The sequence below is a fragment of the Anabrus simplex genome, chromosome 2 (assembly GCF_040414725.1).
Source record: "Anabrus simplex isolate iqAnaSimp1 chromosome 2, ASM4041472v1, whole genome shotgun sequence".
Taxonomy (NCBI): Eukaryota; Metazoa; Arthropoda; class Insecta; order Orthoptera; family Tettigoniidae; genus Anabrus; species Anabrus simplex.
The window spans coordinates 73,918,109-73,933,079 of NC_090266.1; the positions used below are offsets into that span (position 1 = coordinate 73,918,109).

Sequence of the window (14,971 nt, forward strand, 5' to 3'; positions counted from 1 at the left end):
ATGGCCACTATCTTCCCAATCCTAGCCCTTCCTCATCCTTACATCACCAAAAACCTTTGATGTGTTAGTGCGGTGTTGAACCACTAACACAAAGAAGAGAAAACTGCATCACTGTTGACCTATCCACCTCTTTTGATAGGTTAGATCATGGGAGAGTAAAGAACTGGAATCACTGATGAGTTTTTTTGCAGATTATGTTGTAATGTATAGAATGGCAAAATGTAGAAACACTTCGGCAATTTTGTGAGATGGACAGCAAGCAATAGTAGGATGGAAAATGGAATGAAAAGTCAGGTTGTAAATTTCACTAAGAGGAAAAGTCTGCTCAGTTTTAATTTCTGTGTTGATGGGGTGAAGGTACCTCACGGGGATCACTTGTAAGTACCCAGGTGTTTATATAAGGAAAAATCTTCATTGGGGGTAATCACGTTAACAGGGTTATAAATAAAGATTACTGATCTCTCCAAATGGTTATGAGGGTATTTAGGGATTGTAGTAAGGATCAAAAGGAGAAGGTGTGCAAATCTCTGGTAAGACCCCATTTAGAGTATGGTTCCACTGTATGAGACCCATACCGGGATAACTTGAAATGAGAACTGGAACAGATCCAAAAAAAATCAGCACAATTTATGTTTATGTTCCACACTTTGGGGTGGGAAGACTTGGGAGTGAGTAGATGAGCTGCTGAACTGAGGGGTATGTAATGTATACAAGAAAATATTTATTATTTTGCCACCTATTCAATACAAATACAGAATGTTAATTTAATTTAATTTAATTATTCAGAAACATCTTTATGATGAACTGTAAATGTTATCCCACATACATTATCTTGCAACACATTTTAGAATAATCTTTAACCAGGTACCTGGTAAAAAATAAGGTTTTGATATTGACTGAGGATGCCTCATAAGAAGAGGCAAAACATGTCTTATTATATTTTAACAATGTTTTAACTTATATGTTAACATTCTGTATTTGTATTGAATAGATGGCAAAATAATAAAGATTTTCTTGTATACATTATATGATACTTTCAATACGGACCAAAAATGATTTTCATTACTTGTAATGAGGGGTATGTCCCGAGCTGTCAGTGGAGAGATGGCGTAGAATTACATTTGTAGACAAATAAGGGTGAATGGAGCTTTATATGTAGGGAAGATCATTATGTGAAGATAAAGTTGGAATTCAGGAGGGCAAATTGGAGCAAACATTCGTTTATAGGAAGAAGAATTAGTTATTGGAATAGTTTATCAAGGGAAATGTTTGATAAATTTCCAAGTTCTTTGAAATTATTTAAGAAAATACCATGTAAACCAGTGATAGGGAATCTACCACCTGGGCGACAGATTTAAATGCAGAGCAGTGATGATTGATGGTTGACTGATGGTTTCATTGTGCAAGTTTCTTGTAAAGGAACTATGAGCATAAGCCCTATTTGTTGCTGGTCAGCCTCTTCTGCTTCCACATCTCTGTCTATTTCTTTTACTGTCCACAGTTAGTGTCCTAGATGAAGTACCCTTTTGCATTAGTTTTATGGTCATACCACAGGAGCTGATTCACATGTTCATTCAGTTAAAGTATAATTTCCTTCCATTGTTCCCACCCTTTGGTGCCAACAATCTTTCTTGCATGTCCGTTACCTCCAACCTATGAATTATGTATCCAGTGTGCATCCAGCATTTGCTCTATATATTAAGGTTGGCATGAAAACATTACCAGTGACTGATATAATTCATGTCACATGCACTGTATATTATATAAAAATGCCTGTATGACTACCGCATTGGCAATAACTTGATCAAAACTCAGGAGTAAGTAAATTACTGATGAGAACAACGTCAAAGGAAGAGAGGGCTCTGATGGTATTACTAGTTCTAATTTAACAGTGTATGTATTGATTATTGTGCAGAGGACAATAAAATTCAAGGCTATACTTGTTTTATTTTTTACAGAATGTATATGTAAACATCAACCGAATATTAACTGTGGCCTCGCGACTGATCGATAGTAATCATTATGCTGCTCAACACATCCGTTCCGTGGCTGCCCGACTTGACAGAACGTGGAAGGAATTTGCTGCTGGGCTTGATGAGAGAACATCCGTTTTAGCCTTATCTGTTCTCTTTCATCACAAAGCTGAACAGGTTTGTATATGATTCTTGTCCAGTGATTGGTATTACAGTAGAACTGTTAACCAAAACAAAAGGTTTTTTTTTTAATAATCAAAATTTTTGATACTTGGAATGTCATTCTTAGAGGTTAAGAATTATTGTGTATCAAACTTTCAGTAACAAATGTAATTTCACATTCAGCAGTTGGTAAGAACGGAGACACACCAGAGACTTGCAGCTGCCAACCACGAGTTTTGTTTTCTCTGCACTTAACTGTAGTTTTATCCTCTCAATCCATGGATTCTCTAATCATTTTGTGTTATTTATCAACCCACAAATACAAAAGTTGTGTTAGAAGTGGGGTGGGTAAATAATATTGCATATACCGAAGAAAAAGTGAAGTGAAACTTGCGCAGAACTTAACCTCAACACGATCACGTGCTACCGAACGAAGCTCAACACCACACGAGTTAGTGTATTAGTGGACAAGTGAACCATCCTCCCTAAGTGGGATGGATAAATAATGTCCCGTGTACCCAGGAAAAAGTGAAGTGAAACTCTGGTGAAACTTAACCTCAACTCAACTGTGTGCCAACGAACAAAGTTCAGCATCACGCATGGCATGAGGAATATCCGCATAACTTCTTCAGGCTCTTTCTAGGATGATTGCCAACACTCTCAGGGAATCCACCGCACGAGGTGCCACCGGGAACGAGTCAGCGTCACCAGCACAGCCTCGACTACCACAGTTCTCGATGCCAGCATACCGCGCCGCCGATGGAACCACAATAAGGGACTATTTCACGTGTTCACCTGGGCGCTCGGTCTGAGTAAGATTCCAAAGGACGATATGGGCGCTGAACTCAACGGCACTTTGAAGTTCATATACAATAATAAAGTTTTATTATGAATCCACCTGTTCAATACATTATAATGTTGTTACATTTAAAATAACTTCATTAGTTAAAAAGTTATTTTAAATGTAACAACATTATAATGTATTGAACAGGTGGATTCATAATAAAACTTTATTATTGTATATCAACAGATTTCAATACGGATTAAAACATGAGATTAGTCACTTTGAAGTTCGTCGTAAGTCCCATTGACCCAGAAACTCTCTCATACAGTGAAATCCAGTCGAAATTGACGGACCATTTTGATGCCAGTCAGAATAAATATGCAGAGAGCATAAAATTCTGGAGCATCATGCAGAGGGCAGGGGAAACGATCGCCACCTTCACTCTCAGATTAAGGCAAGCAGCAACACACTGTGAGAATGGAGAATTGAACAACTGCCTGAAGGTTTGGAGTCAAGGGACATGTGGGACGAAATTATTGAAGAAACCTGAGAGTTTTACAACTGCGTACGATATAGCCTGCACACTCAAAGCCACCTAGAACACCACTGATGAGATCAACAACACAAACATAACCTCAAAATCCAATTCAACCAACCGGATAGGCTACACAAAGCCACAGTCGTGGAGGGGCAGCAACCAATGGCGATGCAAGAAATCGACCAATCGCCATCAGAAGTCTGACCAATCAAGGCCTTAACAATTTGCTTTACGTCGCATAGACATAGATAGGATGTTAGGAAAAACTTAAAACGGTCCACCTTTTCAATACAAAAATGTTATATTTATTTATAACATGTATTTGCACTTGGAACTAGTTTCGACGCTGTGTTTGCGTCATCATCAGCCAAAATGTGGGAAATAGGCAAGATGTAGGCATTTATATTACACAAGGCGTTAACGCCTACACATTTTGGCTGATGATGACGCAAACACAGTGTCGAAACTAGTTCCAAATGCAAATACATGTTATAAATAAATATAACATTTTTGTATTGAAAAGGTGGACCGTTTTAAGTTTTTCCTAACATCCTTTCTCAGTTCAATACGGACAAAATGAAATTCCTATGTTTAAATAGACACAGATAGGTCTTATGGCAATGATGGGAGAGGAAAGGTCTAGGAGTGTGAAGAAAGCGGCCTTGGTTTTAATTAAGGTACAGCGACGTAAAGCAAATTTTTAAAAAAATACTCGGTACGCAGCAGTAATCCTATCTATCGGGGATGAGTGGCAACAGAAGACACAAAGCACATCACAACAAACAATAGTCAATGTAATGCTATTGTTGATCCTTTTTATAAGCTTTCTATATTTTATTCCTTCACATTTAGTTTTCTTTCGACTCTGTGATAGCCTATTAGGGCGTCTTATAAAATTATTTATAGCGTAGACTGTAGTTCCTTATTCTCCAACTTCACATACCGATTTTCATTAAATTCTGTTTACCAATTTTCTCGTGACTCTGCGCTGATATGGACTTAGCAACAAAAATCATCATCGATGAACACCTGATTCCGAAAGTGGAGCACCTGTTCAGCTGGATGTGTGGTGCCACCCTTTTCTGCCACCTGGACGTCACAGACGCATACACTCATCTCGAGGTTGATGATGAGTTCAGCCACACCCTCACACTCAACACTCCAACCCATGGCTTTATCCACCCAACTCATGCTGTGTAAGGAGCAGCCAACATCCCCACCATCTAGCAGTGGCGAATAGACGTGGTTTTGCAGAACCTCTAAAATGTCGTAAGTTTCTTTGATGACAGCATTGTTTTTGCTGTTAATTTTGAAAATCTGATAGATGCCCTCACCGCGATGCTTGAGCGCTTTTGCCAGCACGATCTGAAGCTCAATTGCGCCAAGTGCAGCTTTGTTGAACCTGTCCTGAAGTTCTTGGCCACAAGATAGATGCATCAGGCGTCCATAAGTCTGATGCGTATATCCGAGCTGTACGAGACGCACCGAATCCAATGACTCCAGAAGAACTCCAGCTGCTTTTGGGTAAAGCGACGTATTACAGCGCCTTACTCCACAGTCTGTCAACGCGAGACTGACCACTCAGGGACATGCTGCAGAAGGATCCTCTTGTATGGACACAAGAGGACGATAGGGCCACCAGGACATCAAGGACGCTCTAACCTTGTCACATGTCTTTATGCAGCATGATCCAGTGTTACCACTTTAGCTGGTAACAGATGCCAGCAAAACCGGTCTTGGCGCAGTGCTGTAACACCTGCTCAGCAACAGACACAAACGCCTATCGCATACACCAGTCAGACAATGTCAGCAATGAAGCAGAGATACCTGCAGATCGACAAGGAAGCACTCGCCATCATCTGGGTAATAGAGAAGTTTGTCAACTATCTGTACGCTCGCCACTTCACGTTGAATACAGATCAGACCCCTGACACAGATCGAAGTCGCTACCAGTCCTGTGCATTAGTTGCATGGTCAGTTATGCCGACTACCTCGCACACTTTAACTACACTCCCTTTTAAAACATTGAAGCAAAATGCTAACGCTGACTATTGCTCCAGAGCGCCATTACCATTGACCGTTGACAAGATCCGAAACTCGGTCCCACACCAGTGGGAAGAGACAGAGGATTACGATTTTGATCTTTTTACAGTTCACCAGACCCAGCAGCTACCCGTCAACACCAAAGCCATCGCACTAGAGACGAGACAGAATTGTCTAATGTCTCGAAGGAGGCCAAGACCTCACTCACCACGACTTCAAGGCATCCGAGGCAAAAAGGACGCTCGCTGCCAACTGCGTGATGTTCGAGCACAGAGTAGGGGTCCTACCACTATGAGAGTCCAATCAATCAATCAATCAATCAATCAATCAATCAATCAATCAATCAATCACTACTGATCTGCATTTAGGGCAGTCGCCCAGGTGGCAGATTCCCCATCTGTTGTTTTCCTGCCTTTTCTTAAATGATTGCAAAGAAATTGGAAATTTATTGAACATCTCCGTTGGTAAGTTATTCCAATCCCTAACTCCCCTTCCTTATCATCATCATCATCCTAAACCATCTCCAGTTTCCCGGGTGTGGTATATGAGCCTCCTCCATCTCATCCTGTCCTTGTACCATTCTTCCTCCACCAACTTGTCCCAATCATGACCTCTCATCATTACATTGCTCTTAACTAAATCTATCCATTTCCTTCGTGGCCTTCCCACGGGTCGTCTTCCTTCTACCTTTCTGTCAAATTCCTTCCTTGCAGTTCTGTTTACTGGCATCCTCTTCATGTGACCAAACCACTTCAGTCTTGATATCTGAATCTTATTTAGGAGAGAATTGTCTATTCCTACTTCTTCTCTAATTTTCTCATTCCTAATCTTGTCTTTCCTGGTTTTCTGGATCATAGTGCGTAGGAATTTCATTTCAGCTGCCTGAAGTTTGGAATTATCTCTATTGGTCAGTGTTGTGGTTTCGAGACTGTATGTAAGAATTGGTGTATAATAGGACTTGTACAATGCCATTTTTGTTTTCATGGGTATTTGCTCATCCCACAGCAGGTGTCTTACCTGGTGGTAGAATTGTGTTGCCTTATTGATTCGATTGTTCACCTCATGTTTTGCTAGGTTGTCATTTGATATAACGCTACCCAAGTATTTGAAAACTGGAACGCTGTCCAGTTGAGCTTCATTTAACATGACTATTGGTTCTGCTCCTTCCCCATACACTTTCATCACCACCGTCTTGGTCTTGCTGATGTTTAAACCATATTTCTTAAACTCCTCATTCCAGCTTTGTATTCTCTCTCCCAATTCATCTTCTGAGGCACTCCAGATCGCAACATCATCTGCAAATGTGAAGGCTTTGATATCTCCATGTTCTTTCCTTTTAATAGATTTCATTACTACATCCATTACAATAATAAATAGAAGTGGTGACAATGAGCTGCCCTGCTGCACTCCTCTCTTTGTTTCAAACCAGTCCGACAAACCACATCCTACTTGAATACAGCTTCTGTTCCCACTATACAACATTTTCACTTTGTCTATGAGGCTATCTCGCACTTGAAGTTCTTTCATGCATTGCCAAATTCTTTCCCTTGGTACACTATCGTATGCTTTCTCAATGTCCAAAAATATTAGGAATAAAGGCTTGTTCTTCTCCCAGTATTTCCATTAGCATCCTAATTGCAAATATAAGGTCTGTAGTTGACCTTCCTGGTCTGAAACCATACTGCTCTTCTTCCAAAATTGGTTCAACAATATCTCTGATTCTGGTCTCTATTATTTTTTCCAATATTTTCAGGACATGAGACAGTAGTGTGATACCACGGTAATTAGTACATTTTCGTCGGCTTCCTTTCTTGAACAGAGGTACAATGATGCCCATCTTCCAGTCCTCAGGAATAGTATTTTCCTCCCATATCTTGTTGAGCAGTCTATAGAGCCATTGGATTCCTGGAACTCCCGCTGCTTTCAGCATATCTGCACTTAGTTCATCTACGCCCACTGCCTTTCCTTTCTTCATGCTCTTGAGCGCATTTTCAACCTCAAGCCATGTAATTGGTTGTTTTCTGTATCTCCATTCAGCAGCTTTTCGAAATAGATCTTGAGTTCTTGTTTAATTTCTCCCTCTTCTTGTGCCAGAGTTCCATCATCACGTTCTATTGCTTTTATGGTCTCTTGATCCCTTCGCTTGTTTTTCACTACTCTGTATAGCAATTTCATATTTCCTCTACTGTCCTCTTCCAGTTTGTCTGCAAACTCATTCCATTTCTTCTCTTTTTCTTCCCTTACAATGTTCTTTACAGCAAGTTTCTTGTTCCTGTATACTCCTTGAAGTCTTTGTATTTCTTGTTCATTTCGTTCTTGTCCCTGTTTTTGTTTCTCCTTGTCCAGTGCCTTCTTTATTTGGTTTCTTTCTTTCACCGCTGTTTTCACTCTATCATTCCACCATGGTGTCTCCTTTTTTCTTTTGATAGAACTTGTAACTCCACATAGGTTTTTGGCTTCTCCCACAAAGGTGTCTTTGAAGGCCTTCCATTCTTCATTAACGCTGGTTACTTCACACTTCGGCAAACTCTGTTGAATCCTTAGTTTGTATTCTTCCTTTATTTGGACTTCTTGCAACTTCCAAGTTTTAATCCTTGGTTTTTTCGTAATAAGTTTCTGCGTTTCATTTGTCTTATGTTTGAAGTCTACTACCAACAATCTGTGGTCACTGTCCATGCTTGCACTAGGGATGACCTTTACATCTGTGATGTACCTGCCACCATCTTTATTTGTGATTACATAGTCAATCATTGTTCTATACTGGCCATCCCAATTGTACCTTGTTATTCTGTGACTGTCTCTTTTTTTGAAGAATGTATTTTTGATTATAAGATCATTTCTTCTGCACAGATCTAATAGTTGTTCTCCTTCTGGGTTCCTTTGTCCAAATCCATGTGGACCAATGATGTTCTCGTACCCAAGTCTGTCTACCCCACCTTGCGCATTTAGATCTCCAATAATAATAACATTTTCCTCATTAACTGTATCTTCCAGGTCTTGCCGAAATTTCTCTTTGTCTTCCTCACTGCAGCCTGTCTGTGGGGCATACACTTGTATGATGGTGTACTTAGTGTTCTCCAGTTTCATGGACATTTTAATTTCTATCACTTTTGCAGATAACTTCAGCTGTAGCATCAGTCCTTTCGTTAATTAAGAATCCAACACCATTTTTCGCTACCTTCTCCTGTCCACTCCAGTATAATTTATAACCTCCACGAAGTGTCTTACTTCCAATCCCTTTCCATTTGGTCTCACTTAATCCCAATATTGATATTTTTCTTCTATCCATCATGTCTAGGAGTTCTTCTAACTTTCCAGTTAATGATAGAATGTTCATAGTTCCAATTCTGTATTTGGGTCTCTTTTTATATTTGGGGTTTCCTTTCAGAACATTGTATATCATCAGCCTTACGGTCATCATACTTTACAATTGTCTGAGAGGACGTGTCAGTCCGGTCTATAATATTCTTTCCGAGGCTCTTTTTCTTATTGAAAGCAACTATACTCAATACTCTCCTGCTGACTTGCTAGGCCTAACGCATAAGAGGATTTTCTTTCAGGGTTTACTCCCTTAGCCTTTGAGGATGCCTTCCTCGTCCTACAAGGCAGTAGGTTCCATCTGTACACCCCAGAAGGATGGGTTGCCTCTTCCGCCATCTCCGCCGTACCGAAGTCCATCTTCTCCGCCGTAGATGCCGTTGAGGTCTTCACCCTTAACCCAGGGCAAGGGCCCTCCATATTTATGACCCCTGGAGAGAGGGTGTCCCAGTATTTTAAAACCCCCAGGAATTGGGCTACCTGTTGGTCCGCGGGTTGTATTGGTTATTTCAACCAGCCCTACATACTGTAGGGGCCCCCTATCCGCCACCTGGGGACACGCTCTGTAGGGGTCAGGTTCCCCTGGTTACTTATTGGAAGTTAACCCCACCCACAAGGAGTAAGGTTATTTGCAGAGAACTCCCCTTCCTATAAACTAATATTTGCACCAATTTGTCCTCTTGAATTCCACCTTTATCTTCATATTGTGATCTTTCTTACTTTTGAAGACACAACTCAAACTTATTAGTCTACTGATGCCATTCCACGCCATCTCTCCACTGACAGCTCGGAACATACCACTTATGATATAGATGTTGATTCCCATAGGGAAACCGTAATATTTCTCCCGAATGAGTACATTTATAATACCAATTTGAATGGTCTGTTATTGGACATTATAAATTTTCCAGCTAACTCACTCCTAGTTGCCAGCGTTTTGCCCCTGTATGCTAAGTTAAGCCCATCATTTGGTAAATAGCACACCCACCAAGACGCATGGCTAGTGCATACAGTGGAGGCCACTGTGTAGGCTACTTGGAGCCACCGGCAGTGCCAATGCAATAATAATAATAATAATAATAATAATAATAATAATAATAATAATAATAATAATAATAATAATAATAATAATAATAAGAAGAAGAAGAAGAAGAAGAAGAAGAAGAAGAAGAAGAAGAAGAAGAAGAAGAAGAAGAAGAAGAAGAAGAAGAAGAAGAAGAAGAAGAAGAAGAAGAAGAAGAAGAAGAAGAAGAAGAAGAAGAAGAAGAAGAAGAAGAAGAAGAAGAAGAAGAAGATGATGATGATGATGATGATGATGATGATGATGATGATCTGTAACTTATGTTTGTGTGGCCAGGTTCTGCCTCTCACCACTTAAACCAGGACAAAGGGCAAGGAGTGACACTTCTCAAAAGAACACTTTGGTCTTGCTAGTAGCAACTTGTGAGGGCCCCTTCCACGTTACATTGAAGACCTGAATGGTTGATTTGGCGGAAAAGAAAAGACTTCGGTACGGCAAGTGAGGCAGGGGTAAGCTGTTTGTATATACTCCAGATCTCACAACTGTGGCTCTCTTCCTTGATGGGGGCCTTTGAGTCTCACCCCACAAATGAGCATCGTCACACAAAGTACCATGGTGGGAAAACATAAATCAGAAGATATTACCAGAACGTAATTTCTACTGCAACAGGCTATGCTCGCACTCTAACTAGTAGTCAGGTGCAGGTTTTGTAAATGCAGGTGGAGTCTCCAGACTCTTGTTCAGAGTCTAAGATCTGTATGCAGATGGTACTTTCCTGTCTCTATGAACTAAGATGTAGTAATGCTAGTACAGATATTACAGGGCTGAGCGTTAGCTGATTGGTTGTTTTTTAATTTTGCTTTTTTTAATTTTATTTTTTTCAATTTTGTGTGGCTGTTGCTAGTCTTGTACAGGCCTTGCAAGGCAGACTCTCAAACGAGGGTGGGCAGCTTCTGCCGTTTGTGGTAAACTGCCGGGGATTGCACAAACACTCAATCCTAGAGTGAAGGGAAATAATCTTTTAAGATTAAAATCCCTGACCCAGCCCTATGAACCCACGGCCAATGTGCTGCCACTCAGCCAAGGAACCAGACAGCTGATTGTGATTAAGGATTAAACTAATCCTGTGACATCTATGCCAATCCAAAAGGACTAAAAACATCCTGATATGTAATGTGCTTTATAAAGTTTGTATGTATTTATTCATAATTTGTCATTTATTTATGTATATTTTTGTAATTTTGTTTGAATACGGCTTATGAGCATAATTTTAGGGCCAATGACCTGGATGTTAGGAACAAGCATTATCAGCATAATTTATTTGTTTCAGTACGTTGAAAATGTATCGAGTTGGAACCAAGCATGTGAAAACATGACCATACCGAGTGAAATTATGGTCTTGGAAGCGGCAATCCATCAACACCAAAACTTGTATGAATCGATGTGCCAAGCATACACGGAGGTAAGAGAATGTGATAAACCATTTTTGTACACTGGACTTCATACAGACCAAGAAATTGGCAAAATATTGACCTTAAATGATTAAGAATTCATGTGGAATTCCTTCAAAGTACAATCTAAATGGATATTTTGTTATTCCAAAACGTAACTAGTTGGTATTTGTATGTACTTGTAGGACTGCTTGGTTCCAGATGGAAAATTATCGCAGGCAAGCTGATAATTCTTCCTATTTATGTGTTATGTTATGTTCATCTAAAACAATTACGTTTAACTCCTATTTATTTGCATAGCATAGGGTTAAATTTTTGATCTTAGCACCAATTTGTGTACCCTAAGTGCACTTCATTTCTTTGTATTTTCCTGCCCCATTGAATGGTGCTTCTGCTTGCAACTCATCCATCTGTAGTTCCTTCAGACCTGTTTCCATGGCGCATTAGCCTCTGTCTTGTGTAGTAAATGTTCCGATACGTATCGCGTAGTCAGCTGTGTCATACATACGTAGTAGCAATGCCAAAGCTTAAACATGTAGCAGAGAGAGGCTGTAATTTAGTTAACAATTCGGCTCTTTATGTGCTTTTTTTTTTTTAGCTAAAATATCAATGTAATTTGACGTTTCCATTATGTTTTTGAATGACTGCCGCAAGTTGATTTAGAAAGTCGTTAAATGTTCTATTTTTATTAGCAGAAGCAAAATTAATGGGCTTTAGTTTTATTACTTGCACATTCTGATAAAATTTGCGTGTGTGTTTGTCATTCTGAAATTGTAGCCATTTTTGTTTTATCTGGGTGTGTTATCTCGATGTGTAAAAACTTTTATGAATTATTTCAAACATTGGCTTTTATCGTTCACCCAAATGTGTTTGTAGGTTATTTAACCATTTTATTTCCTGAAGATCATATTTTATAGGCTAGCATTGCACCAGGAAATTAAAAAAAAAAAGAGTGAGATTTAGGTTCTTCAGTCTGTCAAAATTATTTTATTAATAAATAAAATTTAGAAACTACCTGAAAAAAGAAAACATATTATAACAGAATTATGCCTGAAAAAGAAACAACTTAATCATATGCCTTCTTTTGCAGGTAGTTTCTAAATTGTATTTATTAATAAATTAGTTTCGACAGACTGAAGAACGTGGCGCTTATAAATTTACTGAGTCGAAACTGAAAAGAAATGGCTTCAAATATGACCAAAAAATAATAATGAGATGTTCTCTAGTCTCAATTTTGAAAAATGGTAGAAGAGAATGTTCAGTAATCACTTTGGACCATATTGGCTGTTTAATGCCACATATTTTACTGTTGATTCCTGTTCTAACCACTGCTGTTGCTGCTAGTTGACACATGTGAAATGTAGGCAATAGACGTTGACAATTACTGAACTTTTTGGCAGGTATGTATCGAACATTCAGTGTGTATGTTACTTTGATTAAGTTTTGAACTGAAATATTAGCCATTCTTTCTGGAGAATGTTTTGTAAATTCCACTGACATACTTTGTAGTGAAACATCCCTCAGATCTTATTGAGGATATAAAACTGTTGTAAAGAGTTTGAATTCTGTTAACAGTTTGGTACTACCGAGTAGAGAAAATGAAAGAACTAGTTGTGCGCACTCTGCATACATTTTCAGTGACTATTTCCTAAGTACCGAGCTCGATAGCTGCAGTCGCTTAAGTGCGGCCAGTATCCAGTAATAGGGAGATAGTGGATTTGAACCCCACTGTTGGCAGCCCTGAGGATGGTTTCCCATGGTTTCCCATTTTCACACTAGGCAAATGCTGGGGTTGTACCTTAATTAAGGCCACGGCCACTTCCTTCCCATTCCTAGGCCTTTCCCATTCCATTGTCGCCATAAGACACATCTGTGTCAGTGCGACGTAAAAAAAAAAAAAAGTAATAATAATAAAAAAGAAAGAAAAATTCCTAAGTGGTATTCAGTTGATCTTCACCATCACTGCAGGACTTCTGTCTATGTAAAGGTAAGGGTGTATTCTGCCCGAAGGCAGGTTCGAACCTCCACAGAGGTGTGCCTGAGCCGGAGTATACGTACATTAGGGTGGCCAGTTCCTTTCTGCTCCTCCATTCCCTTACCCCCACCAACAGTGCATGGCAAACCATCCAAATCTTGACCACGCCCAATGTTGCTTAATTTCGGAGATCTCACAGGATCCAGTGTTTCAACACGGCTACGGCCGTTGGCTTCTGTCTATGAGTCTGAACTTATTCTGTACAAGATAAAATTCTTGAATTCCATTCAGGAGATAAGCTGGTTTGGATCCCACCATCAGCAGCCCTGAAGATTATTCTCCGTGGTTTCCCATTTTCACGCCAGGCAAATGCTGGGGCTGTACCTTAATTAAAGCCATGGCTACTATCTTCCCAATCCTAGCCACTTCACATCCTTTTGTCTCCAAAAACCTTGCATGTGTTAGTGTGACGTTAATTAAGTAGCGTAAAATATCTTCAACTCGATGTCGCAACTTGAGGATGAGACCTATTCTGTTCCTGAAAGTGTTTCAATACAGTATAATATCAGCCTAAGCCTAGTAGCAGTGGATCATGTTAAATATGAACTTCTTAAATTTGTTTTGTAATTCCAGGTTATACAAATTTACAAATTTACATGCATAGGTAAGCAGCTCATATGTTAAGCTGTTGTGTATCCACTTACAAATGTTTACACCAAAGACAAAAAAATTATGAAAGTAAAGAGTATCATACATATGCATACAGTAATTTTCATAATCAAATATGCAAACTTGATCACAGAATCTACTTATTTATTGTTAGTTTGAAGTGTGCAGCATGACTGTTGAACAATTCTTCCAAATGCTGAAAACTAAAGCAAGAAAATCAGAAATGAAAAGTTGCAACAGGATAACAGTTAATGAGCTGTAAATGTGAATGATGGTATTTTAGTTGTGTAAGAAAAGAGAAGATTTTGATAATCCAAATACCAGAAAGAAGAAAGAAACATCATAGTGGGAAGATTATAAGTTATAGTCCAAATATACCAGGGAAACAGACATTGCATTGTATGACAAAATGTATGCATGATATACATGCATTGTATGTAAGCTTTGGGAAGGCATTCTTTCTGATTATATTAGACATGTTTGCGAAATTAATAACTGGTTCGATAGAAGGCAATTCGGTTTTAGGAAAGGTTATTCCACTGAAGCTCAACTTGTAGGATTCCAGCAAGATATAGCAGATATCTTGGATTCTGGAGGTCAAATGGACTGTATCGCGATTGACCTGTCTAAAGCATTTGATAGGGTGGATCATGGGAGACTACTGGCAAAAATGAGTGCAATTGGACTAGACAAAAGAGTGACTGAATGGGTTGCTATATTTCTAGAAAATAGATCTCAGAGAATTAGGGTAGGTGAAGCTTTATCTGACCCTGTAATAATTAAGAGGGGAATTCCTCAAGGCAGTATTATCAGACCTTTATGTTTTCTTATATATATAAATGATATGAGTAAAGGAGTGGAATCGGAGGTAAGGCTTTTTGCGGATGATGTTATTCTCTATAGAGTGATAAATAAGTTACAAGATTGTGAGCAACTGCAGCGTGACCTCGAAAATGTTGTGAGATGGACAGCAGGCAATGGTATGATGATAAACGGGGTTAAAAGTCAGGTTGTGAGTTTCACAAATAGGAAAAGTC

General features: G+C 39.3%; 1 protein-coding gene across 1 annotated transcript in view; it reads left to right on the top strand.

The window, feature by feature from the left end:
- The window catches only part of trio (trio Rho guanine nucleotide exchange factor), a 1,596,874-nt gene that overhangs the window by 398,422 nt on the left and 1,183,481 nt on the right, over positions 1-14,971 (top strand). The window contains exons 10-11 of the mRNA XM_067140202.2: positions 1,959-2,150; positions 11,170-11,301. Of these exons, the coding sequence (XP_066996303.2) occupies positions 1,959-2,150; positions 11,170-11,301 (324 nt within the window). The remainder of the gene's footprint in view (positions 1-1,958; positions 2,151-11,169; positions 11,302-14,971) is intronic.